The sequence below is a fragment of the Monodon monoceros genome, unplaced genomic scaffold (assembly GCF_005190385.1).
Source record: "Monodon monoceros isolate NGI ecotype Baffin Bay Population unplaced genomic scaffold, NGI_Narwhal_1 Super_Scaffold_18, whole genome shotgun sequence".
Taxonomy (NCBI): Eukaryota; Metazoa; Chordata; class Mammalia; order Artiodactyla; family Monodontidae; genus Monodon; species Monodon monoceros.
The window spans coordinates 103,270,364-103,297,666 of record NW_021703774.1 but is presented as its reverse complement, the minus strand read 5'-3'; the positions used below and the strand labels follow the sequence as shown (position 1 = coordinate 103,297,666).

At 33.7% G+C, this 27,303-nt stretch overlaps 1 protein-coding gene across 2 annotated transcripts in view; it reads left to right on the top strand.

Moving 5' to 3' along the window:
* Positions 1 to 27,303, top strand: part of PKN2 (protein kinase N2) — a 128,622-nt gene that overhangs the window by 37,332 nt on the left and 63,987 nt on the right. For both annotated transcript variants that reach the window (XM_029228562.1, XM_029228561.1), the window contains exons 2-6: positions 1,260 to 1,560; positions 18,601 to 18,755; positions 25,665 to 25,782; positions 26,116 to 26,261; positions 26,352 to 26,565. In XM_029228562.1, coding sequence (XP_029084395.1) covers positions 1,260 to 1,560; positions 18,601 to 18,755; positions 25,665 to 25,782; positions 26,116 to 26,261; positions 26,352 to 26,565 — 934 coding nt within the window. The remainder of the gene's footprint in view (positions 1 to 1,259; positions 1,561 to 18,600; positions 18,756 to 25,664; positions 25,783 to 26,115; positions 26,262 to 26,351; positions 26,566 to 27,303) is intronic.

Below are 27,303 nucleotides of genomic sequence, written 5' to 3'. Positions count from 1 at the left end.
ATTTCAAAGGGGTTGTTGGCCCTAAAAAGGTTAAGAACAAATTTATACATCAACTACTTCATTTTTTGCATAGTATGCCTGTTGGCACCAGGTAAATTGGTACCAGTGCCAAGACTAAATCCTGTATCTTCCCATCCATTGTCTCACTGTTATGCAAAATACATGTTTTTCAGAGGTGAAGAATTAGACGTAAAGAGTATTTGCACGAAGTATTTAAATAGAACTTATTTTATGGGTGTGATGAATTCCCAAAGAAGTTAAAGAAAATCTTTTAATTACTTAGGTCTGTGGTTCAAAAGATACATAAAGGGTGCACAGTGAAATATAAATCTCTTTTCTGTGTCCTTCACAAGCTCGATTCCTCTTCCCAAAGGCAAAAGTTAACTCTAGTTTCTTGTGTTTCAGAAATTAAAAATGTAAAAACCAATAGTATTGTAGTAATGGAGTTTAAAATAGTGAATGATATACAAATAGCCAGAACATAACTTTGCCTGTTTTAAATGTAGATTAGATGTACTTACCTGATTTGATTTTCATTTTAAGTTGAATAACTGATACTGTGTACTCTCTTAGCTTCTGTCAGTAGGACATAATTTAGACATTTTTTAGTAGTGATGTTTATGTAGTCAGTCAACCAAATTATCAATTGGGATAGATAGTCATGAAATATATGAATAGAATTCTGAAATTAGTCTTCCCAAGCCCTAATGCATTTAATTGCTTAACTAAAAAGTGGTTATAAGGATATAATTTTATTTTATTTTTGCCAATATTAGTTTATTTTTAAGAGGTTTCTTATAGAAGATAATATAGAATTTTATCTCACCTATGGAATTTAATAATAATCTTCACTTATTAAGTGACTATAGTGGGCCAAGAATTATATTTGGAGCTTCACATACAATATTTTGAATTACATTATCTCTGAAAAGTGCCTAATATTATTATTTAGATTTTACACGATTAGATTGAGCATTTGAAAGGTTAAATAACTTGCTCAAGATTCACAGTGTAGGTTTTGGAATCTAACTTGGGTTCATGGAATATCAAAAATTCATTGTCTGTTTATACAGCCCAAAGTTGTCTTTGTGTATAGATGTGTTTATTTTAATATAAAATTGTCAGGTAATGTTATTTAGTGAGTGGGCAGAGTTTTTGAAGAATTGCTTTAAGTACAGTTCTATTCTTATATGGCCTATTTTACTGAGCAGCTAACTTTCCTAAACTCCCACATTTGTGTGTTTATTTTTTTTCTGTAGGGGGATTCCCGAAGTCTTCCCTTTTCTGAGAATGTGAGTGCTATTCAAAAATTAGACTTTTCAGATACAATGGTGCAACAGAAATTGGATGATATCAAGGATCGAATTAAGAGAGAAATAAGAAAAGAACTGAAAATCAAAGAAGGAGCTGAAAATCTGAGGAAAGTCACAACAGATAAAAAAAGTTTGGCTTATGTGGACAACATTTTGAAAAAATCAAATAAAAAATTAGACGAATTGCATCACAAGCTACAGGAACTAAATGCACATATTGTTGTATCAGATCCAGAAGATGTTACAGGTATTTTATTTGATGTTTATATAGTATACTAATAAGAAATGTATTATTTTAAAAATAATAAGATTTGTGACATGTATAGTCTTTAACTTTTTTGAAAGTACAGGGACTGTATTTTCTCCTACAGTTAAGGTCTTATTTATATTCTATTCAGAAGGTGCAGTGAGTTGATGAATATGAAAATTAAAACGTTTACTTAGAGATGAGTAATTCTCTGTCTACTCTCTTACCCTCTGTCACTAAGACATTACTTAAAGTTATTTTCCAGTATTTATGTTTTGTATTGAGTCAACCACTTGCTCTTACCTGATTCATCCTTGAGATCAGCAGCACGAGTTTGCCAGATGACTTTTTAAAGTTAAAAATGCATTCTATGACCAAGGGATATTTTTATTTTTTGCAAATATAGTTAATCAAACCTATGACCTTTGTTCTTTGAGCTCTAAGCAACTGAATTAACAACTACACTACCAGGCATTTTGTTTAAAAAAGAAGAAAATTTAAAAAGCCAAGCATTACTTTTTTTTTTTTCTCCAGTATAGAAAATGAAAGGAAAATACAACCTATAAGTCCAACCTAAGAGCATAATTTTTAAACAGTAGAATTAACAGATGTTCATGTTGGAAATTTTTCAATGGTACGGAAAGTAAAAATAGAAAAATGACCTCTATCCACTCTAGGCCCACTCCCTAAAGGTAGCATTACTAAGTTTTTTGTTGTTATGTCCTTCCAGAAAAAAAATTCTATATTTGTATCAATGTCCATCCATTCATATATACATTCTTTCTAAACCTTTTTACTTAACAAATCGTATAAGACACATTTGATCTAATAGTTTTGTCTTTGCAAAGAGGATATTTTGAGCTAGTTATTTAATGTCTAAATCCTTAATTTCTATATTTGGAAAGATAAGGAGTGGTATACGTAGAATGATGTATCTAGCACCACAGAAATTTTAGAAGAACCTGTATGATTAGCCAAGAAAAAACAGATATAAGTAAAATTAAATTTGCTTAAGGAAGTACATAAATCTGACCAAGAACCACAAATTTCTAATCTTAAAAGTTGTGTACAATGCTTCTGATATTCAGTGTACTTATAGAGCTTGTTTTAATGCATTACTTTCAACATCTGGGACTTACCTTAGGGGTTTCAATTGGAGACTGTCTATGTAGAGATTTCAATCTTGTAAGAATAATTAAATCTTAGAAGTGAAAGAAATCATAAAGAAACCAGCCTTCTTATTTTATAGCTGAAATAATCCCAAAGATGTGAATTAATTTGCCCAGAATTACAAAACTAGCTAAAGAACTCTTCAATCTAGTATTTTCTTACCCACAAATTCAGTAATTACATTATAAATGGAAATCTGTATTATGAAATGCTTTTTCTTCAGCAATATCATATAAACTTAGATATAGCCTATTCTGTTGGAACTCTGCCGAGCTCTACATTCTTTGCCCATTACTTGTTTAGGAGAGGTCTAAAAATAAGAAACTGTGCTGGAGCTTTAAACTCAGTTTAGAGAAAACATTTTTGATAATCACGGAATACCAATAACTACCTTGTAATTGGAATATAGAAGTGTTTTTGCCACCCAAAGAGTAGCCCATTTGGTTTCCCCAGTCCCTTGTAAAAAATTAACTTTACTGAAGTATGTAAATTACATATGATAAAGTGCACATATTTTAAGTATATGATTTGATGAGTTTTAACAAATGTATATACCCAGGTAACCATCACTACAACTAGGGATCCTGACCATCACTTCAGTTCTCTTGTATACATACTTGCAATCAATCTACAATCCCCATCCCCGGCTTTAGGTAACCACTGGTCTGCCTTCTATCACTTTAGATTAGATTTGTCTTTCCTAGAGTTTCCTATAAAGAAATGACCTTTTAGTCCTACTATCAAATTCCTTTTCTACCTCAAAAGCCAATTTGGATATCTCTATGAAACCTTCCTTGACTTTCTCTGATTATCTTCTCTATTCTACTTTGTCCACTCATTGTTGTATTACAATTTATTTCTGTACATTTTTATATCACTTACTAAATTGTATGATCCTTGAGGACAGGACCATGTTTTCATTCATTTATTTTCAAGGTTTATCATAAAGCCTGGAGTATAGTAGGTATTTAGTTGAGAGTATTATATCTCAAAAAAAAAATCCCAACAAATAAAAACCTTGTATTAGTTTTTGTAATTAATACCAAAGCGTAATTTATCATGGTACTTTAAATATTTAATACTTAGGGAATAAAGCCTTAAATAAAAGTTTTAGGAGAAATAATTCCAGAAACTTTCTTTGCTGTTATTGACTTATCAGATAACTGCAGGGCAAATGTTATATGAAATATAACTCTCTACTGTGACTTCTTAACACTTCAGTTTGTTTGGAATGAACTTGACAAGCTGGTTACAGTTTGAATATATTAAAAAAACAGTTCTCTTTGCAAATGGCATATTCACACATCTTGGTAATAAGTTGTTTTTTGGTTTGTTTTTTTTCTCATACTACTTATTTGACTGCATTAAAATGAACAACAACACAGAGGGTTAAAGGTAGTTCAATGTTAATTTTAGGTCACATTGCCATGAAATTTTATGTTTTACATTGTGTACTAAAGTAGGCAAAATCATTTAATTTGATTAGATCTGACATAAAGGGTCAAGGGCCTAGCATTTTGCTTTCAGTTCTCTAAAGTATGTAGATTAATAAGTATGTGCAGAAGTATTCGGCTAATTCCTGTTGTCTTGTGGGTATGTAAGCAGAATGAATGATTCAAGGAAAGAGGGACAGAATTTAAATTTGCATTGTATATATGATTACCATGTAAGCAGTTAGGAGGCCTGTTCTTAACTCACTTCTGCAATAATTAACTCTGTTAACCATTAGGTTCTAATTTGTAAAATAAGGACTTTTATCAAATGAACTTTAAGACTTTTAGCTATAAAACTCTCTGAAATGTTGCCTATTATAATGTCAAGATCAGATCATTTGGGACTGTTTGATGTTCTCTTCATGCCCATGATACTCTAAGCTTCCTGTTCACCTTCCATATACTTCAAGAATAGTCTCATAGAGTATTATTATTATTCCCACATGGAAATAATAAACATATTATAAAATGAGGCTGAATGCACCTTGTGAAAAAAGTCATTGGAGCTCTGTAAAGTGGATTAGTAATCTAAGCCTTAGTTGATACCTGAGACTCTGAAAGGAAATATTTAAGAAAGAACTAATTTTCTGAATCTTTGGACTCATATATCATCCCTAAAGAAGAGGACAAGAATATTTCTCATATTTTATTAGGTATAACTAATAATTTGTGTAGTGTAATTCCCTGTTTTTATCTTACTTCCTTCTCTTGTACCTCTTCCCAGTTCCATTTTCTCAGACCCCACCAAGCTTAGATTGATTTTTACCTTTTGAGGTAATGAATATTTTCTTTAATATATAGTGTTCAGAAAGAAAATATTGATTTAGCATTGGAATTTTGTGTGTGGTTTTTTTGTTTTGTTTTTGTTTGTTTGTTTTGGCTGCACCACACAGCACATGGGATCTTAGTTTCCTGACCAGGGATCGAACCCGTACCTCCTGCAGTAGAAGCGTAGAGTCATAACTAATGGACTGCCAGGGAATTCCCTGGAATTTTTTGGAGTTAACCTTGGAAATTCTTCTAAATCCCAGAGATATATCTATATTGAGGGAGTCTTCTTAATGACTAAAATATAGTTTATGAAGTCTTTCTTGAATGAGTAGAAGTGAGAATTTAAATTTCTTTTTATTATTGGCCTATCCACCTAGTAGCATAGAAATTATAGTTGAATTTTATATTTATTAAAATCTGTGTGGCCTGGTTTATTATGCAGTTTCTACATATTCCTTATTTCTGATTGAATTTCTCATTTTGAGGTAAGCACATTTTGTATTAAGTTGTGTACTCTTTTTTTTTTTTTTTTTGTGGTACGCGGGCCTCTCACTGTTGTGGCCTCTGCCGTTGTGGAGCACAGGCTCCGGACGCGCAGGCTCAGCGGCCATGGCTCACGGGCCCAGCTGCTCCACGACATGTGGGATCTCCCCAGACCGGGGCACAAACCCGTGTCCCCTGCATCGGCAGGCGGACTCTCAACCACTGTGCCACCAGGGAAGCACAAGTTGTGTACTCTTAAGTAAAGGATTGCTGTTAAGTAGGTAACTGTGATCATTAATTAACAAGGCACTTTTAATGCCCCTGGGTTTGTTTTCTCATCTTAAAATCATGAAATTAAATGATTCATAGACACCTAATACTTGAATCCTTTGGTATATATTTTTTTTAAGTTAATACACAGTAAAAATGGATTCTTTTTGGGTACATCATTCCATGAATTTTAATATACATATAGGTTCATCTAAACACCACCACAATCAGGAAAAGGAACAGTACTATCCCTTTGTGGTCACACCCTCTTCCTATTCCATATCCCCCGTCAACCACTGGTCTGTTCTCTGTCACTTACAGTTTGCTTTTCAAGAATAACATATAAATGGAATCATAAAGTTTATGACCTTTTGAGACTGACTTCTTTCACTCAACATATTGCTTTTTGAGATTCATCCAGGTTGTTGCATTTATCAATAGTTTATTCTTTTTTATTGCTGAGTGGTAGTCCACTCTATAGATGTACCACAATTTACTTATCCATTCCTTCACCAGGAACATTAGGGTTGTTTTCCAGTTTTTGGCAGTTATCAGTAAAGCTGCTGTAACTACCCATTAACAGGTTGTTGTGTGAACATGTTTTCAGTTCACCATGGTAAACACTTAGGAGTGTGATTCCTAAGTCATATTGTAGAATATGTTTAACATTATAAGAAACTGCCAAAATGTTTTCCAGAGTGGCTGTATTATTTTTCATTCTCACCAGCAATATATGAGAGTTCCAGTTGTTCCACATCTCCTCCAGCACTTGGTATTGTTAATGTACTTTTTAACCAGTCTAACAGGTGTATAGTGGTTGATGATATATATTATTGTAATTAGGAGGAGGAAAGAAGAAAAATAAAGTAGCACCATCTTAAGGAGAATTTATGAAAGAACTGCGCATGGCCTAGGTACAGAGTTATGTACAGAATGAAGAAGTCTTTCCTACCAGAGATATGCAATATGCAGTTTTTAAACATTAGGATGTAATGTAGCATTGATCTGTATTTCTGTTTTTGTACCAGTACCATACTGTCTTGATTACTGTAGCTTTGTATTATAGTTTGAAGTTGGGGAGCCTGATTCCTCCAACTCCGTTTTTCTTAAGATTGCTTTGGCTATTCGGGGTCTTTTGTGTTTCCATACAAATTGTAAAATTTTTTCTGATTCTGTGAAGAATGCCATTGGTAGTTTGGTAGGGATTGCATTGAATCTGTAGATTAACCCACACACATATGGTCACCTAATTTATGACAAAGGAGGCAAGAACATACAATGGAGAAAAGACAGCCTCTTCAATAAGTGGTGCTGGGAAAATTGGACAGCTACATGTAAAGAATGAAATTAGAACACTCCCTAACACCATACACAAAAATAAACTCAAAATGGATTAAAGACCTAAATGTAAGACCAGACACTGTAAAACTCTTAGAGTAAAACACTCTTTGACATAAACCACAGCAAGATCTTTTTTGACCCACCTCCTAGAGTAATGGAACTAAAAACAAAAATAAACAAATGGGACCTAATTAAACTTGAAAGCTTTTGCATAGCAAAGGAAACCATAAACAAAACAAAAAGACAACCCTCAGAATGGGAGAAAATATTTGCAAACCAAGCAACTGACAAAGGATTAATCTCCCAAATGTACGAACAGCTCATGGAGCTCAATATCAAAAAAACAAACAACCCAATTAAAAAATGGGCAAAAGACCTAAACAGATATTTCACCAAAGAAGACATACAGATGGCCAAGAGGCACATGAAAATATGCTCAACATCACTAATTATTAGAGCGATGCAAATCAAAACTACAACAAGGTATCACCTCACACCGGTCAGAATGGCCATCATCAAAAAAGCTGCAAACAATAAATGCTGGAGAGGGTGTGGAGGAAAGGGAACCCTCTTGCACTGCTGGTGGGAATGTAATTGATACAGCCACTATGGAGAACAGTATGGAGGTTCCTTAAAAAACTAAAAATAGAACTACCATATGACCCAGCAATCCCACTACTGGGCATATACCCCAAGAAAACCATAATTCAAAAGGACACATGTACCCCAATGTTCATTGCAGCACTATTTACAATAGCCATGACACGGAAGCAACCTAAATGTCCATTGACAGATGAATGGATAAAGAAGATGTACATATATACAATGGAATATTACTCAGCCATGAAAAGGAACGAAACTGGGTCATTTGTAGAGATGTGGATGGACCTAGAGTCTGTCATACAGAGTGAAGTAAGCCAGAAAGAGAAAAACAAATATCGTATATTAATGCATATTTGTGGAATCTAGCAAAATGGTACAGATGAACGTATTTGCAGGGCGGGAATAGAGATGTAGACGTAGAGAACAGACATGTGGACACGGGGGGTGGGGGAAGGGGAGTGTGGGACAAATTGGGAGATTAGGATTGACATATATACACTACCATGTGTAAAATAGGTAGTGGAAACCTGTATAGCACAGGGCACTCAGCTTGGTGCTGTGTGGTAACCTAGATGGGTGGGCTGGGGGAGGGGGAGCAGTGACAGGGAGGTCCAAGAGGGAGGGAATATAGATATACATATAGCTGATTCACTTCATTGTACAGCAGAAACTAACACAACATTGTAAAGCAGTTATACTCCAATAAAAAAGAAAAGAAAAAAAATCTTCATTATATAAAAAGCCAGTTTTAGGCACAACACTGTAAATGAACTATACTTCAATAAAATAAATTTTTTTTAAGATATAATGTAACATATATAGGCAGTTCTGAAATTTTAATGCCTACGTTGCTTATTTTACCTTAAATAAAAACACTACAACCCATATTCTTATCCGTGCTATTTTTGTAAAATACTAAGAAAGCTTAACCAAAGGTTGTGTTAGTTATAAAATATTTCAGCAAAATTAGTTCAGTTGGTGACATCTGACATAGGTCATCCTGAGTACACAAAATAACTGATTTAAGAATCCATTAATAATTAGTGAGCATTTATTATAATCTGAGCAGTTTCCAGATGACTATATAAGGTAAGCATATCTGTTTAAACAAGAAAGATGGATTTTGGGGGAAATATAAACAGTTAATATAATTGTAACACATGTCAAGAATCTGGAGCAGCTTTTTTTAAAATATCTGTTTATAAGTACTAAGTGAAAACCAAAATGTTGACCAGTGAACAGTAACTACGAGACTTACAGATGGACGTTTGTGGAGATAGTTAAATAGTAAGATAGTGCGTCAGCATACTACTACTTTTATTAATTTAGATTTGGCTAGATTTACTTCAGTTATATTTCCTCTTATTTTTTTGTGAATGAAATAAATAGCCTGGTTCCATAAACAGACATTCTGGCTGTACAGGTACCACTTTATGAATATTGAGCATTGGGAATCAGCTGGGTATAAACTAAAGAACAAAGTTTCTATAATCCAAGGTCTTATCCCAGCTGGATCCTTACATAGTTATGTGTTTGTGTATCACTTGCAATCCCTCCAGGCCTTGTTTTTCTCATTCATAAAACAGAGAATAGAGACTGTATATGCTCTTTCTATGGTGTTTTGTGAACAAGGGTTTTAATAGCTTGAGGAAAGGTCAAGTATGAGGCGTTTAAGCTTTTCTAATTCTGAACATGAAACCTCTGGATGTAAGTAAAATCTGAGGAAGCTTTCCTGGGGCTAGGAAGTAAAGATTTAAGGTCAATTACATTACTAACCTCCACGAGAATGAAGTAACCAGTTTAAGGCAAAACCTTATTTAGGAGCCTTCTAAGGATCGGGACTGCTCCTGTTTTCTAGAACTCTTAACTCATTTTGGAAGCCAACTGCTCAGTTGTGGATTTAGAGAAGATAGAAAATACCAGAAACAGCATATCTGTTGCTCTACACATTGTTGGGAAAACTACTAACAAATTCAGTTTTTACTCATCATTCTAGCCTTGGAGAATCTCATCCCTGAGGAGATTTTAACCACGTTGTATTTTCTGCTGACTTTCAAAGTGGTATTTCAAACCAAAATGGATTTTCTGGGCTTCATCTCATAATTTACAGCCTTATAACCTTATGGATATTGCCTGAATATAGGTATTATTATCCTGTTGGCTTTGCCTCTTACCATGTTTAAAGTTGAACTCTTCCTTCCTGGGACACTGCCTCTAAATCTTTCCCTTTTGTTTTCTGTCCTGTTAATGGCATGACCCCTATAATCTGTAACTAAAATCTGACTTTTACTGTAGATGTCTGTCTTTCTTTTTACTTTCACTGTCCAGTGTAAGTGAAGTCACCAAGCCCTATAGATTCTACCTCTGACATAGGTCTCAAATCTGTATCTCTTCTCCATCCTTACTGCTAAAGCCTGCAAGTTAAGTATTTCTCTAATCCAACCTAAACACTACTACCAATTTTTTTTACTTAGTATTCAGAATTGATTCTGTTACTTTCTTGCTTTAAACCTTTCAGTGGCTCTCCATTCCCTACAGAATACAGTACAAATTTATAGCATTACAGAGATGCCTTTCATATAATCTGGCCTCTGCTAATAACTTCAATTTCTGATTGAAATTGTTCCTCCCAAATCTAATTTTCCCATCTTTCTTCGTACCATTTATGTTTGCTCTCTTTTTTTACCTTTCTACACGTGTGTGTGTGTGTGTGTGTGTGTAGATTGGCAAATCTAGGTGGTGGGTTTATGGGTGCTCACTATACCATTCTTTCATCTTTTCAGTATATTTGAAAATGTTCATATATACACACATACACTGTTGCACGAATAGACACACATACCCATTTATATAGGTACATAGAGGTTGTACCTGACTCTAAGCCCTTTGAGAAAAGGAATTTTTTTCTCAAGTCCTTTGCACAATACCTGAATATGTATGATGTAACCAGTTCCCTGTGTTAAATTCCCTTTGTTCAAAATATCTAGTGTGGTTTCTGTTTGTCAACTAGACTGAATGGTATACCTTCTTTACATACCATATAACAAACTTAGAATACTTTAATTTCAATCTACCTAACTCCAGTTGACCTAAGTGCTGTCATTGTTCATATTCTAGTTCTATCATTTTATCTTCAGTTCCACAAGTTATATTAATTATTATTGTTTTATATAGTCATTGTTGGTTTATAATTACCCACGTGTTTATCATTTTCTTTGTTCAACATTTCTTCATGCTTCTCAGGCCTTCCTTCATCTTGTTTCTTTTTCTTCCTAAAGGTGTAGACTTTAGAAAGATATTTCCCCGGGTATATCATTCTAGGTTGACATTTATTTTCTCTCAGTACCTGGAAACTATTATTTTATGTCTTCTGGATTTCCCCTGTTGTTTTTGAGGGGGCAATTACTGATCTAATGGTTAAACTATGCAGATATTCTGCCTTTTCTCCCTAGCTGTTTTTAAGAAACTCTTTTTCTGCATTGTTCTGCTGCATGGTATAGATTTCTTTTCATTTGATCTGCTTGGGTTATGTTGGGCTTCCTGGATCTGAGATTTGTGTATTTCATTGATTGTGGGAAGTGCTTAGCGCCTATCTCGTTGAATGTTGCATGTCTTGTATTCCCTCTTCTCTTTCATTTTGGAACTCCAGTTAGATGCATGATAATTTCTTCAAGTCTATCTCCATTTCTCTAATTCTTTCTATGTGTCCAGTTTGCTCTTGACCAAGTATATTGTATTTCTAATTTCTGTTTTGTATATGTATTTTATATATATATATATATATACACACTTACTACTACAAGTTCCGTTTTGTTAATCTTGGTAATTTCTGATAGTCTCTTGTTTTAGTCATTCTTTTGATACCTTTCTATTTAATTTTACCTATAAAATGTACTTTTTCACATTTTGTGTGAGGTAATGACAACAAATGAAATCTTTACTGTGCTACTCCTGTAGTTTTTTTTTAACTCACGATGAATTTTTTTTTTTCTGCTGGAACTTTGTGATTTCTAGTTGTGGGCACATTTTCATTGGAACTTTATCTGTGGGAATTATTTTAGGTCTGGATTTAAAGTGCTTTCTTTCAAAGAGGATTTGCATTTGTTTCTGTAAGATGCCTGAAAGCATTATCAACCTGAGGCCAATTAAAATAAAATTTATGATTAATTTTGGGGGGGGCACATAGATAGTATGATTTCCTGCCTCAAACCTGTATGAGAGCAGTAAGAATTTTTTTTTAAAGAATATCCATTTCCCCTCCCCGCCAGTCACCCCAAGCCAAAAGCAAGTCAACAAATAATTCACCTGTTATGGATGACAACTTTTTAGGTTCCTGTCTTTAATCATGTTTTTCCTGATCTGACTGCCTACTTTGTAAGAGTCCTTGGGCCTTTTCTTGGGCTCTTATTAAAATCCAAGCTTTACTTCATCAAGATGATGAGAGCCTAATAAGTCTCTTTTGTTCAGAAAAGCAAAAACATTCTCAGAAGCACAAAGGTACAAATGTCTACTTATATCTGTCCCGGGATTGTGTCACATGCACCATGCATTCACTGCCTTCTCCCTATCCCCCAAATGCAAGTAAGTCTGAGAAATCTTTTTTTTTGTTTTCTTTGTCCCCTTAACCTGCTCTTAATTTAAGCAAGAGAGGAGGAGATTGCACATGGGGTATTAAGTTAGTCAACCCACCGTTTTAGGTACTTAAAGATTGCAAATATCTTCTGACTCTATAATTTATTTGAGGTGCCTCGTAGCACCTTGATTTTTATAGGTAATTGTTATCTCTTGAGTTATTTTTGTAGAATTATAATTTCCTAGGATGTCCTCCAAAGACAGAGATATCACGAAAAAAGAAAATTACAGGCCAATATCACTGATGAACATAGATGCCAAAATTCTCAACAAAATACTAGCAAACCAAATCTAACAGTACATTAAAAGAATCATACACCATGATCAAGTGGGATTTATCCCAGGTATGCAAGGATTTTTCAATATACACAGATCAGTCAGTGTGATACACAGTATTAACAAATTGGAGAATAAAAACCATATGATCGGGGGCTTCCCTGGTGGCGCAGTGGTTGGGGGTCCGCCTGCCGATGCAGGGGGCCCGGGTTCGTGACCCGGTCTGGGAGGGTCCCGCGTGCCACGGAGCAGCTGGGCCCGTGGGCTGTGGCCGCTGGGCCTGCACGTCCGGAGCCTGTGATCCGCAGCGGTGAGAGGCCTGTGTACTGCAAAAAAAAAAAAAAAAACGAAAAACAAACCATATGATCATCTCAATAGATGCAGAAAAAGCTTTTGATAAAATTCAACATCTATTATGATAAAAAAAACTCTCCAGAAAATGAGGATAGAGGGACCATACTTAAACATAATAAAGGCCATATATGACAGTCCCACAGCTAACATCATGCTCAACAGTGATAAGCTGAAAGCATTTCCTCCAAGATCAGGAACAAGGCAGGAATGCCCATTCTTAACCACTTTTATTCAACATAGTTTTTAGGAAGTTCTAGCCATAGCAATCAGAGAAAAAAAAGAAAAAGGAATCCAAATTGGAAAGGAAGTAAAACTCACTTTGTGCAGCTGACATGGTGCTATACATAGAAAATCCTAAAGATGCCACCAGAAAACTACTAGAGCTCATCAATGAATTCGGTAAAGTTGCAGGATACAAAATTAACATACAGAGAGATCTGTTGCATTTCTATACATTCACAATGAACTGTCAGAGAATTAAGGAAACAATCTGTTTACTATTGCATCAAAAAGAACTAAATATCTACAAATAAACCTAACGGAGGCAAAAGAACTGTACTCCAAAAACTAAAGACTGTTGAATGAAATTGAAGATGATACAAACAGAAAGATACACGGTGTTCTTGGATTGGAAGAATCAGTATTGTTAAAATGACCATGTTAGCCAAGGCAATCTACAGATTCAGCACAATCCCTATCAAAATACCAATAGCATTTTTCACAGAACTAGAACAAATAATTTTAGAATTTATTATGGAAACACAAAAGACCCCGAATAGCCAAAACAATCTTGACAAAGAACAACAGAGCTGGAGGAATCAAGCTCCCTGACTTCAGACTATACTACAAAGCTACACTAATCAAAACAGTATGGTACTGGCACAAAAACAGACAATAGATCAAGGGAACAGGATAGAAAGCCCAGAAATAAACCCACTAACTTACGGTCAATTAATCTATGACAAAGGAGGCAAGAATATACAATGGGGAAAAGATAGTCTCTTCAATAAGTGGTGCTGGGAAAACTGGACAGCTACATGCAAAAGAATGAAATTAGGATGTTCTCTAACACCATATATAAAAATAAACTCCAAATGGATTAAAGGCCTAATGTAAGTCCAAAAACCTTAAAACTCCTACAAGAAAACATAGGCAGAACACTCTGACATAAATCACAGCAGTTATTTTTTGGATCCTTCTCCTAAAATAAAGGAAATAAAAGCAAAATTAAACAAATGGAGCCTAACTAAAAAGCTTTTGCACAGCAAAGGAAACCATTGACAAAACGAAAAGACAACCTACTGAATGGGAGAAAATATTTGCGAATCATATGACCCAATGAAGGATTCATACCCAACATATGTAAACAGCTCATGCAACTCAACATTAAAAATAAATAAATAAATAAATAATGGGCAGAAGAACTGAATAGACATTTTACCAAAGAGAAAATACAGCTGGCCAACAGGCATATGAAAAGATGCTCAACATTGCTAATCATCAGGGAAATGCAAACCAAAACCACAAAGAGGTATCACCTTACAGCTGTCAGAATGGCTATCATCAAAAAGTTACAAAAAACAAATGTTGGCGAGGAGGTAGAGAAAAGGGAAGCCTTATACACTGTTGGTGGGAATGTAAATTGGTGCAAACTGTATGGAGGTTTCTCAAAAAACTAAAAATAGAAATACATATGACCCAGTAATTCCACTCCTGGGTATATATCTGAAAAAAACAAAAACACCAAAAAGATGAATGCACCCCAATGTTCATAGCAGCATTGTTTACAATAGCCAAAGTATGGCTACAACCTAAGTGTCTATCCGCATATAAATGGATAAAGAAGCTGTGATATATATATATATATATATATATATATACATACATATATATATATATATATATATATATATATATATATATACATATGTTGGAATACTACTTAGTCATGAAAATGGCCAACAGAATTTTGCCACTTGCAGCAACATGGATGGATTTGGAGGGCATTATGCTAGGTGAAGTAAGTCAGACAGAAAGATAAATACTGTATGATATTGCTTATATGTGGAATCTAAAAAATATGACAAGTGAATATAACATAAAAGAAACAGACTCACTGATACAGAGAATAAACTAGTGGTTACCAGTGAGGAGAGGGAAGGTGGGAGAGACAGTATAGGTGTGGGGGAGTGGAAGGTACAAACTGTTGGTGTAAGACTCAAGGATGTATTGTACAACACCAGTAATAGCCAGTATTTTGTAATAACTGTAAATGGAAAGTAACCTTTAAAAATTGTAATAAAATTTTTAAAAATTAAAAAAAAATGGAAGGAAGAAAAATAGTTTGAAAGGGAAAATAGGTGAAATCTAAAGAAGACAGCAAAGTGTTTCTCTAATCTCTAAATGAGTAAAAAGTGGCCTTTATAAAACAAGACATTTCTAAAGTTAAATTTCTGGCTTGGCATATACTTTTGTGACCGTTGCAAATTACTTAACCTCTCTGAGTTTGCTTTCTTATTTCTAAAATAAGGTTATACTACAAACCATTGTTAGTTCCTTTGAAGATTAGATGGCAGAAATAGCTGCTTAACTGAGCCCTGACATGTAATTTTATTGAGCCCTACACTTTAGCCTAAGCACTGTACAGGATTTATCTTCACAGTAACCCCAAATTTGTGGTTAGATAACTGTAACACATATTAAGTAAGTATCTGATCAAGATCACACGAATAAGTAACAATCACAGGATTTTAACCCAGACATTCTGACCTCAAGAGCCCAGACTCTTAACCGTTGTGTTATTTCTTATGTTCTTAAAATTCTTATTAAAACTGAAAGTATACTTTTCCAGGAAAACAGTGTTAGATATTATAATATTATTACGAATTCACAGACTGATAGAATCAGTGGGTATTTCAGTGTCTTGGACAACCTTCTTTAATGTGCAAGAATTTCTTATATAGTATCTTTAATGGTTTGTAATCTAGCTTCTATATAAATGCTTCCAGAGACAAGGATTTTATTACATTTTTTAAGGTAAACCATTTAACTTTATAAGGAATTTCCCTTTATCCTGGGATGAAATTTTTGCACTCACTACATTTACCCTTTGGTTCTAATTCTCTGCCCTGTGAGGAGATAGTAAGAGGACAGCTTCTTTTATAGACAGTTGTTTAAATGTTTAGGCAAGAATCATTTCTCTTACCCTAGGCTAAACACCATTAAGTATTTTACAGACAACAAATTTCCATACTTTTCTCAGCTGAGGTCCTTCTACTCTGAATGCATTCCAGTTCTTTTTAAAAATGTGCTTGCTATAAATTAACTTTATGTACCAAATTTTGTATAATTTCAGTTTCTTCCAAGAGTCTTGTATCATTTATGTTAAAAAAAAAAAGCAGGAAGTGGGGGAGAAAACCTATCTGTTCACAGATCTGAATGCACTTTTCAGTCATTGCTATAAATGTGCACTTCATTTATGGACTCAACAGAGATATACTTGACACTTGTACACTGACTAGTACTAGTTATTGTTTACTGGATATTTACTATGCACCATGGCCTTTTCTAACCTCTTTATACATAAATTATTTAGTCACAATAATCCTGTGAGGTAGATGTTATTTTCACTATTTAACAGATGAGGAAAATGAGGCACAGAGCTGTTAAGTAATTTATCCCATATCACATGGTTTGTACTAAATCTCAGTGCCAAAACTAGATTCAGACTTAGGCACAGCCAGTAGAGAGAGAGAAAGAGAGAGAGAGAGTGTGTGTGTATTTATTTATGTCTTAGCTTAGGCTGCTTTAACAAAATACCATAGACTAGATGGCTTAAACAACAGAAATTTATTTCTCATAGTTCTGGAGGCTGAGAACTCTGAGATTAAGGTGCCAACATGGTCAGAGTTATGGTGATGGCCCTCTTCCTGGTGTGTAGACAGTGTCTTCTCACCATATCCTTACATAACAGGGAGACTGCCCTTATGACCTAATTACCTCCCAAAGGCCCCACCTCCAAGTATCCTCACGTAAGAACTTCAATGTATGAATTTTGGGGGTACACAAACATTCCGACCATAGCAATATGTTAAGTAGTTCTTTTGTGTGCCTGATCTGAAAGCTTGTCTACCTTTTATAGTAGTTTTCTTTAAGCATATGTCAACTTATAAAAATCAACTTTTGAAGCAGCTCATTTGTAATTTGGGAATTCAGTAGCAATAGAAACCTTTCTTGAATTTGAATCCTAGTTAATAACTGTAACTTCCTGATATGTAAAGTGTGGATAATATGTCTCAAAATGTTATTTTAAGGATTACTATGCATACATACACACTTGTGTGCGTGTATAATTATACTGTTATATATGTAAGTATACACACATACACACAGTGTTCAGTATAGCTGTTTACAAGGCTTTTAAATGGCAAAGAGGCAGCATAGCACAGCAGTTATGAAGCTAGACTTTGGAACAGAACTGACTTACTACCTGTATGACTTCGGGCAAGTTTCTTAACTTCCCTGTGCTCTAGTTTTCTTTTCAGTAATATAGGTGTAATACTTGTTTCAGGGTTGTTATGAGGATTAATGAGTCAATAAAGCCCTTAGATCAGGACTTAGACCTTGTAAAGTAGTATGTAAATGATAAAATAATATTATTTTATATCAGTATCTAACATAGCATCTGTATTTTTGTAAGTTAATTAACAAATTATGTTTAAATGTTTTTGAACTAGTGACTTTTTTTTAAAGAAATATAAAACCAAATATGAAACATATTTATTAAAATTGGTTAGTCACACCATCTTTTATTAGAGAAAGAAGGGAACCCTGAAGCACAAAGGTTAAATGACTTGCAGTTTAAGCAGTTTTCTGGTGATTACCAAGCTACTTATAACTAAACCAGGTCTATTACCCTAGTCTTGTAGCTTTATTTATTTATTATTTTTTTTAATCTAGAGACCTGGTGTGGATAAAACACAAAATAACTTCAATATGAAGAAATTTAGTTATGTGGTAGAATTATTAGATGTGTTTCAACACTAATGAATTACTGAGAATAGTGTTCTATTTTGAAGTTTTTGTTTTTGTCTCAAAATAGAAGCACCATGGTATGCTTTATGAAAAGCAGTGGACTACACCCCCTACCATCATAGTAGAAAGCAAAATGTGAAGACTTTTATGCATACACTTAGATTATTTTCATTAATGCTAGCATTATATTTGAAGTACCCTTAGTCCTATTTATAGGTAATTATTTTAGTATAATTTGTATAATTTTGAGTATGCTTTGTTCTCTAATCAATCAGGTAATAAGTAGGGAATTTAGTTTAATTCTTAAATATGCTAGTCAAATTGATTTGATTTAATTTTAAAGTAATTTTGTTAGAAAAACTTTGGACAATGATCTAACTCAGCTTCAGACTCAATGTAGTCACTTCTACAGTATCCCTGGCAGATAGTTCTACAACTCTACTTGAATATTTTCTTGACTTGAATTCTTGTATTTTCTGTAAGCATAAGGAGATTCCATTTAAGTGACTTCAAGCTCATCTCAAACCTTGTAATTCTTTGAAAATATTAACTTCCAATTTTAAGCAGCAATTGGTCCTAGTAAATAATTTTTAATATACTATTTAACTTACAGATTGCCCAAGGACTCCAGATACTCCCAGTAGTGACCCTCGTTGTTCCACCAGCAATAATAGACTGATGGCCTTACAAAAACAATTGGATATAGAACTTAAAGTAAAGCAAGGTGCAGAGAACATGATACAGATGTATTCAAATGGATCTTCAAAGGTAAGTACAGTAAATAAATGTAAGTGTGTATACAGTCAACCCTTGTTATTCACCGATTCCACGTGTGTGAATTAACCTACCTGATAAAATTTATTTGAAACCCAACATCAGTACTTGTGGCACTTTCACAGTCATTTGTGGGCAATGCACAGAGGGGTAAAAAATTTGAGTTATCTGATGTGAACGTTCACAGCTTATGTTGAACAAGATGATACTCTTCTTGTTTAAGCTCTTATACTGTAAACAAGTATCCTTTTCATCGCCTATTTAGTACCACATTTTTTGCGTTTTTCCGCTTTTCATGATTTTGCTGTTTAAACACTGTATTAGGATTTCTGAGATCATTTTAGCCTCCAAATCTGTGTATTGACAATACAACAAATTGGAAACAAAAGATTTCTAAAATATTATTTTTAAAATTATTTCTACCAAAATCAATCAATAAAAAATTTTTAAGTAAAATTGTCTGAGTAAAGGGTACACAGGAACTCTCTACTCTCCACAGAAAACTACAACTTTCTGTAAATCTAAAATTATTCTAAAACAAAAAATTTATTTAAAAAAGTTTTGGCTATAATGAGTTTTCCATCACTACATACAGATCTTTAAGAAAGGACAAATGAAAAGAGAAGACATTCTGTCATTAATGATTGTTTGGACTAGATCTTTGGGTTCTCAGGGAATCTGGTATGGGCATGTAACTCCTAATTAAAAACCAGTGTTACGGGGAACACTTATTACTAATAGGAATGTGTCCTTTTTCTGAGATATAATGTGGAAGAGAAAATGATAGGAACAACTGAACCGGATTAACATGAAGGTCCTTTCCAATCTAAGGTTCTATAGTTTTATAATTTGCAAAACGTCTTAGAAAGGTTGATTTATTATAAAATCCACCATTCTACTTTCAACTCATTTATCTTAAAGATTTTTGCCTCTGCAAATCAGTTTCTTCCATATTTTAATAGATCTTAAGTAATTTCAGAATAAAAGTTTTAGGTTTTTGTTTTTTAAGTTTAGGAAGAATTTGAAATTGGGGGGAGTGGAGGGGACAGTAGGAATCTTTGCTTGGAGACAAGTACCCTATGTACCCATTCAGATGAAATTTGTGAAGATGCTGAAAAGAGAGAAATGTGTATATGTATAAGATTTTTTTAACCTTATTTATGAAAATTAGTTCAATTGTATGCCATATTTCAAAATAATTTCTAAATTATTTTTAGAGAAATGTATTTATTCCTACTTGATGTATTACTTACATGATCCGATACTTGATAGTATACTACTTCACTAACTTTGAACATTTATTATGGGACTTCACTAACTTTGAACATTTATTATGGGATGGTAGAGTTGGTTTTTCTGTTGTTTTTAATATTGACCTTTAGTTTGGGTTTTGTTTTTTTTTTCATTTTTATCAGATGTTATTTTGGGCTTTTTTTCTTTTTTTAAGGCAAATACTGTGTTCTTGGAACTGTGAATGCACCATATTATGCTGAGTGTTTTAAAATTAAAACACCTCTGGAGTAAGGTTTTTTAACCTACGGTTGCTGGATTAGATTGAGAGGTTCATGAATCCTTTGAAGTTATAGGAAAAGTGAGTGTGTATATTGATAAATGGATGAATAAGAGGGCCATAGGTTTCACTGTATTCTCAAAGTGGTCTGTAACCAACACCCCCGCTTCCCAAATTTAACAGGTTTATGGTTGTATTAAAAGGGAAATAGATAACTTACAATAACCACAAGTCCAAAATAAACAGGGCTACTAGTAAGCCTGCTAAAACAAATAGATAAGTTCCAGTAGCCTTTTATTTTTAATTAGGAGATCCATTAATTTGAGAAGGGGTCAAGTGGAGGCCCAGAGCATATTAAAGCTGCTATAGTCTCTGAGGTAGGCCTGCCAGTTATTCTTGTCGAGATGTGGTGGTAACTGTTTCATTTCTCATCTTTAAACTTCTCATAGGGTCAAAGTATATCTTTATGAGAATAGGGAAAGTTGTACATTGAAGTTATGTAGAATATTAATTTAGTCATTACGTAGTTAACAGTTTGATAACTATTATGCTGGGCTCTGGAGTATGAATATTATAAAAGTAGTGTCTTATATGTAGTAGGTACTCAACAGATAATATCCTGCTTTCAAGAGACACACTATCTAAAAAGCAGATCTCATGTATAAATAACTACAATATATAATAGTGGTATGTTCAAGTTACTTAGAAGCACAGTGGAGAAGAATCACTTAACTATCAGAAGAAATAATTAAAGTCTTAGTATAAGACTTGAAGGATGATTTAGAGTTTAAGAAGGAATTACTTTCTAGGGATAGTGATGTGGGTAAGCCCAGTATATACAGGGTAAGGAACTGTGGGATAGAGTGGCTTGCTTAAGGATGTGCTTTCGTATGGCAATTTCTTATCTGACATACCTGAGGGTAGGTAGGATGCACTTCTAATGGCAACAGTCATCAACTCTAGCAGTTATTTTCAATGAAAGGCCATGCCCTACTGGGGTAACATCTGAATCTGCAGAAAGACACCTTTTATTTGGGAAAAGTCCTTCAGATGAATCCAACAGGACTTTTTCTGTTCCCCACCAGAAGAGCTTTAAGCACATGAAGTATAGTGAGAGGTGTAGCATAATGAAAGACAAACCAGATTATAAAGTACTTTGTACAAAATTAAGCAGTTGAGATTCTATCTTAGAAGGTGTAGGGAGTTGCTGAAAGACTTTTAGCAAAGAAAATACACGATCAGATTTACAGTTTAGAAAGTTCACATCCATCTTCCTCAGACTTGAAGAATTAATTAGAGAGGGTCAAGTCTACAGGCAGCAAGTTTAAGGAGGCTTCTGTGGTAGTCCAGGTTAAACATGCTTAATGCCTCTTGTAACAGCAACGAAAGCAAAGAAGAGAGAGTCAAGCGGTTTTGGTAGAATAAATGTGTGGTGCCTGGATATGAGGAAGAAGGAAGAATTGAAGATGGTTCTTAGATTGGTTATGTGAACAGACTGATGAATGGTGGTATCCTTCACAATGATAGGTAATTCATAATGGGGAGCAAATTTAGTGATAGGTATAATTAACTCAGCTTGGCAGTAGATAGTCCTCTTCAGAACTCTGGTTATTGGATTCTGTATGATAAAATTATTACCCCTGAATATTTTATAGCCAAAGTTGTCTTTTCAAAAGTTAAGTCAGATATTTTCACACGCTTGTTCAAAACCCTCCAGTGGCTTTCTAGCTATTTTAGAACAAAATCCAGAGTCCTTACTGTGATTCTGCAAGTTCATACATGATTTACCCCTGGCTACCTTCCAATCTTATCTTCCAAAACTCTTTCATTCTCTCTCATTACCCTCTAGCCATATTGACTTCTTTGCTATCTTTTGGACATACCAAGGACACTTTTACCTCAGGGTCTTTGCATTTACTGTCTCTGCCTAGATAGCTCTTCTCCCAAGTACTTTCATGGCTTTCTCTCCCACTTCATTACAATCTCTACTCAGATGCTGCCACTTCAGCAAGCTCTTCATTACTATCCTATGTAAAATAGCAACCCATGTCTTTCCTTATCCCTTTCACTGCATTACCACTACCTGAAATAACAATCAATTTCTTTATCATCTATTTTCAACATTAGAATGTAAATTTCATGGCTAAGTAGTACCACTGGTTTTCAGAATAATCTCTGAGGAGTTGATAAGACCTGCTGAAGAAATGTTTCCTGTTCATATATTCATATGACAAACTAAGCTATTTATTAATATCTGGGGTTCTTTCTAGCCTCTATCACTTTTTTTTTTTTCTTTTTTTAAATGCTTCCAAGTCTTTTCTTTTTCCTCATTTGAAAGTATGGACCATCTATCTAGACCTCCCTTTCTCAGATCTTCCAAAATTGACATATTCCAGTCTTAACCTATATTGAAAGCTCACAAAATTTTTCTGGATTCCTTCCACTAAAACTGATCCCATCTTCCTGTGAATTTTTCTGTGACTACTTTTAACATTCTGTTACATATAATAATATCTGTATCTCTTCAAACTATAAGTTTTATAGGGTAGCATTCTAACTGATTAATCTTTGTATTTTTACTGGATGTGGCAACATTTAATTCATGCGAAGTAAGCCATAAATATGTGATGGAAAAATAAAGATAATGATTGGTTTATTTATTTCTGAAAGCTGTGTGTATAGTGTAGTTTATTATTTATAATATCACACTATGACTTTTAAAACAAAAAGTTATTTTTTATAAAGTAAAAAAGTATAATTTGAAAATATAAAATGTACTTTATTTTTATTTATAATTGTAAAATATTGTACATTTGAAATATAATTACTTGTAGAATGTAGTATGCTAATTACTAATAGTTAACAACTTTATCTAGTCTGTTAGTTTGAACCATATGAAATTGCTGTTTTTTAAGTTTAGAATCAGATATTGGCATGTTCATATGGTTCAACCTATATATGTAAAAATCTTCTCATAGTTTTAGCATAAAAGCCAGTATTTCTCTAATATATAAACCAGTTCATATGCTTTGGATCTAGCTTTCCTCTTCAACATATTAGGTGCGCAACACAAAAATCCATCGAATGCCTGAAAACATAAAACTGACAATAAAAATTCATTGAATGCTGGAAAGCATAAGACTGACATGTAGTAACTGTAAATTGCCTGTGATAGGTAATATCCAATGTCAGTTTTAAAAACCTTTATCATACTTTGACATCTATGTACATCTTCCAGAAATATGTGTGGGAAAAATCATTTACTTTTTAAAATGAAATACAAATGCTTTTCCTTGCACGTTGAATTGAAATAGTTAAGAAGGGCATTTCTAAAGAAGTAAATGACAGAACTACTGTCTTTTCGCATAGTGATAAAATAATAAAAGGAGTAGCTTAATTGAAAAGCATATATAAATATTTATACTTTTACATTAGAACTTCATTGAGATCCTATAATTAATCATTATTTTTATTCCTCTAAAAGAGAACATTTTAATGCCAATCATATGCTAGGCAATATAATTTTAGTTTTATCTAATGCTTACAGAAGCTCTGTATTTTAGAGAATGGTATCCCTGCTTACATAGTTTCTTCAAGAAACCTATTTGTCCCATTAAATTAGGAGTTTTGAAATACTAACTTTTTCTCTTACTCTAATCTGGTCTCAGAGAAATAGAAAAGTTATTTCATATCTTCAGTTTGATGTTCCTAATACTGGATAACAAGAGGAATTAAAAAGTATTTTTATTTTAAATTTGGAAGGTTAATAGGTATATTCATAAAAGCATATCTAATGAGTCATAGACAAACACCAGATTCAAGCTAATGTTCTTAATGGTAAAGCATAATTTTAAAAAAGTATAGTGTGTGTGTGTGTGTGTGTGTGCTTCATGTTGTAAATGAATATTTAAGGGACTTAGTAAACTATTTAAGCTCAACTCAATGTGAAATCCAAATATTTTATTTAATAAAGAACAAAATCTGACCAGAAACTCTCTCCTAAATGAGTGACCATGGGAACAGGAGAGAAATGAAAGAAAAATTCATAAGTTTGCTAATTGCTTTTTCCTCCACTGTATATAACGTGTTTAACTAGTTACATTGGTGTTTAATGTGATATATATCAGCTCACTTTTTGAATGTGTTGTATTGGTGTTTAATGTGATATATTTCAGCTCACTTTTTTTTCCTCGTATATATTGCCTCTCCCATCACAAGTATCTCCATCCTCCCCTTAATTCAGTGTCATGATGTACTGTGTGTGTTTGATTTATTGATATGATGCTGCACATCTGATGCTTATCTCTTAGCTAGTAGTTTTGAGTCTCCTGGAGAATATAGGTTGATTGTATGCTATTTTATTTCCAGATTAATACTGACTGCCTCAGTGATAAAAGTAGAGATGCTTAAATAATATGCAAAAAATGGTCTTTCTTGTGAATAAGTGCTTCCTAACTTGATGCTTAGTTTTATCATTTCTTTTTTGTGGATTGAAGCCTACTAGACTTTGACAACTAATATAACTAAGTAGGAGATGGCATTAACTTCTGTTACTTTTCTCATGAAACGTTTGAAAAAAGTTCTGTTAGTTTTCTGTGGTTGCTGTATCAAATTATCACAAATTTAGTGGCTTAAAACGACACAAATTTATTACATTACAGTTTCATAATTGAGAAGTCCAAAATGGATTTCACATTCTGGAGGACATAGGAGAAAATTTGTTTCCTTACCCTTTCCATCTTCTAGAGGCTGCCCATATTCCTTAGCTCGTGGCCCTCTTCCTCTGTCTTTGAAGCCAGAAACAGTGGCTCCGGTTCTTCTCATGTGACCTCCTCTTCTGCCTTCCTCTTCTACATTTAAGGACCCTTATGATTACATTGGGTCCATCTGGATAATCCAGGATAACCTCTGTATTTTGAGGTTGGGTGATTAACAACCTCAGTTCCATCTGCTATCTTAATTTCCCTTTCACATGTAAAGTAACATTCACAAGGTTCTGGGGATTGCCACATGGACATCTTTGGGTTGGGTCATCAAATGGTAAGTTTTTTGTGATTCAGTATTACTGGAACTAAACTGGGAGGTAGGACAGTAACATTATTTCACTTATATCGGGACCTTTCTTGAAGTCTTTAGACATGATAGAAGTTTATTCACTATAACTTAACTCCCTAACTTTTAACTAATGGAGTTGTTTTTCTTATTTTTCACCTTATCAGTTTGATGCCTTTCAAAATAAATGTATCTACCCCAAGTATATATATTATAGTGCTCACAGTATTCTTTTGACCCTTGTTTTTCACTTGCTGATGTCATTTGACCTTAATTAGAAGTTATAAAAATGGTTTATTTGTCTCTGTAGCTGCTTACCTTTTCAAACTTATTCTTAATAGGATCGGAAACTCCATGGCACAGCTCAACAGCTGCTCCAAGACAGCAAGACAAAAATAGAAGTGATACGAATGCAGATTCTTCAGGCAGTCCAGACCAATGAATTGGCTTTTGATAATGGTGATGGAACAGAGATAAATTGTCATTCTTATTATTATGGGCATGTATAGTGCTAAATAAATTTTAAGGAAAGCAATGGTGGTTCAAAATTAAGGAGGAGGAGGCATTCTGTTTTTTTATCTTGAGTTTTTATCTTTGAGTTTTGATGGCTAAGATGAAAGACTGTATTTTAACATTGTGTCTATTAAGTATTACTTCAGTGTTTATTGACTTTTAAGAACTAACTTTTAATGTTTTAAGAATTTATTTCTTTTTCTTGAGTTTTAATCCCTACGTATTAGAAAGTCAAACAAATGGTTCAATTAAGTTTGTTTTTTTTTTGTCCCCCTCTAGCCAAACCTGTCATAAGTCCTCTTGAACTTCGGATGGAAGAATTAAGGCATCATTTTAGGATAGAGTTTGCAGTAGCAGAAGGTGCAAAGAATGTAATGAAATTACTTGGCTCAGGAAAAGTAACAGACAGAAAAGCACTTTCAGAAGTAATTTTAAATAAAAATTTTAACTTAATAAATATGTTAGTCAAAGAATATAACTATTTAAATGACACCATTGTCTTTTCCCTGTTTAAGGCTCAAGCAAGATTTAATGAATCAAGTCAGAAGTTGGACCTTTTGAAGTATTCATTAGAGCAAAGATTAAATGAACTTCCCAAAAATCATCCCAAAAGCAGTATTATTATTGAGGAGCTTTCACTTGTTGCATCACCAACACTAAGTCCACGTCAAAGTATGATATCTACACAAAACCAATACAGTACCCTATCCAAACCAGCAGCACTAACAGGTACGTAGCATATATCATCCTGATTTTTTTTTTATTTTTCGTGCATTTTTAATCTACATCTGGTTCTGGTTTAATAAATGAATAAAAATGTGTTTACAGAATTTTTAAATATTGTGGTAAGATACGCATAACAAAATTTATTATTTTAACCATTTTAAAATACACAACTCATAGGCATTTAGTATATCCACGCTGTTGTATAACTATAACCAGTTTCTAGTTCCAGGGTATTTTCATCACCTCAGAAGGAAACTCAGTACCCATTAAGTAGTCATTCCCGATTCCTCCTTTCCCTTCAACCCCTAGCAATCACTATTGGCTTTCTGTTTCTATAGATTTGTCTATTATAGATGTTTCCTATAAATGGAGTTATATAATTTGTGGCTTTCTGTGTCTGACTTCTTTCACTTTCTGTACTGTTCAAGGTTCTTTCTTCTTGTAACATGTATCAATATTTCATTCCTTTTTATGGCTAAGTAATATTCTGTTTTACAGGTATATATCTGGTTTTATTTATCTGTTTGATGGACATTTGGGTCGTTTCTACCTTTTGACTACTGTGAATAGTGTTTCTATGAATATTTGTGTGCAGGTTTTTGTTTGAACACCTGTTTTCAGTTATTTAGGGAATATACCTAGATGTATAATTACTAGGTCATATGGTAATTTTATGTTTATGTTTTTGAGGGACCATCAAACTGTTGTCCATGGGGGCTGCATCATTTCACATTGACAAGG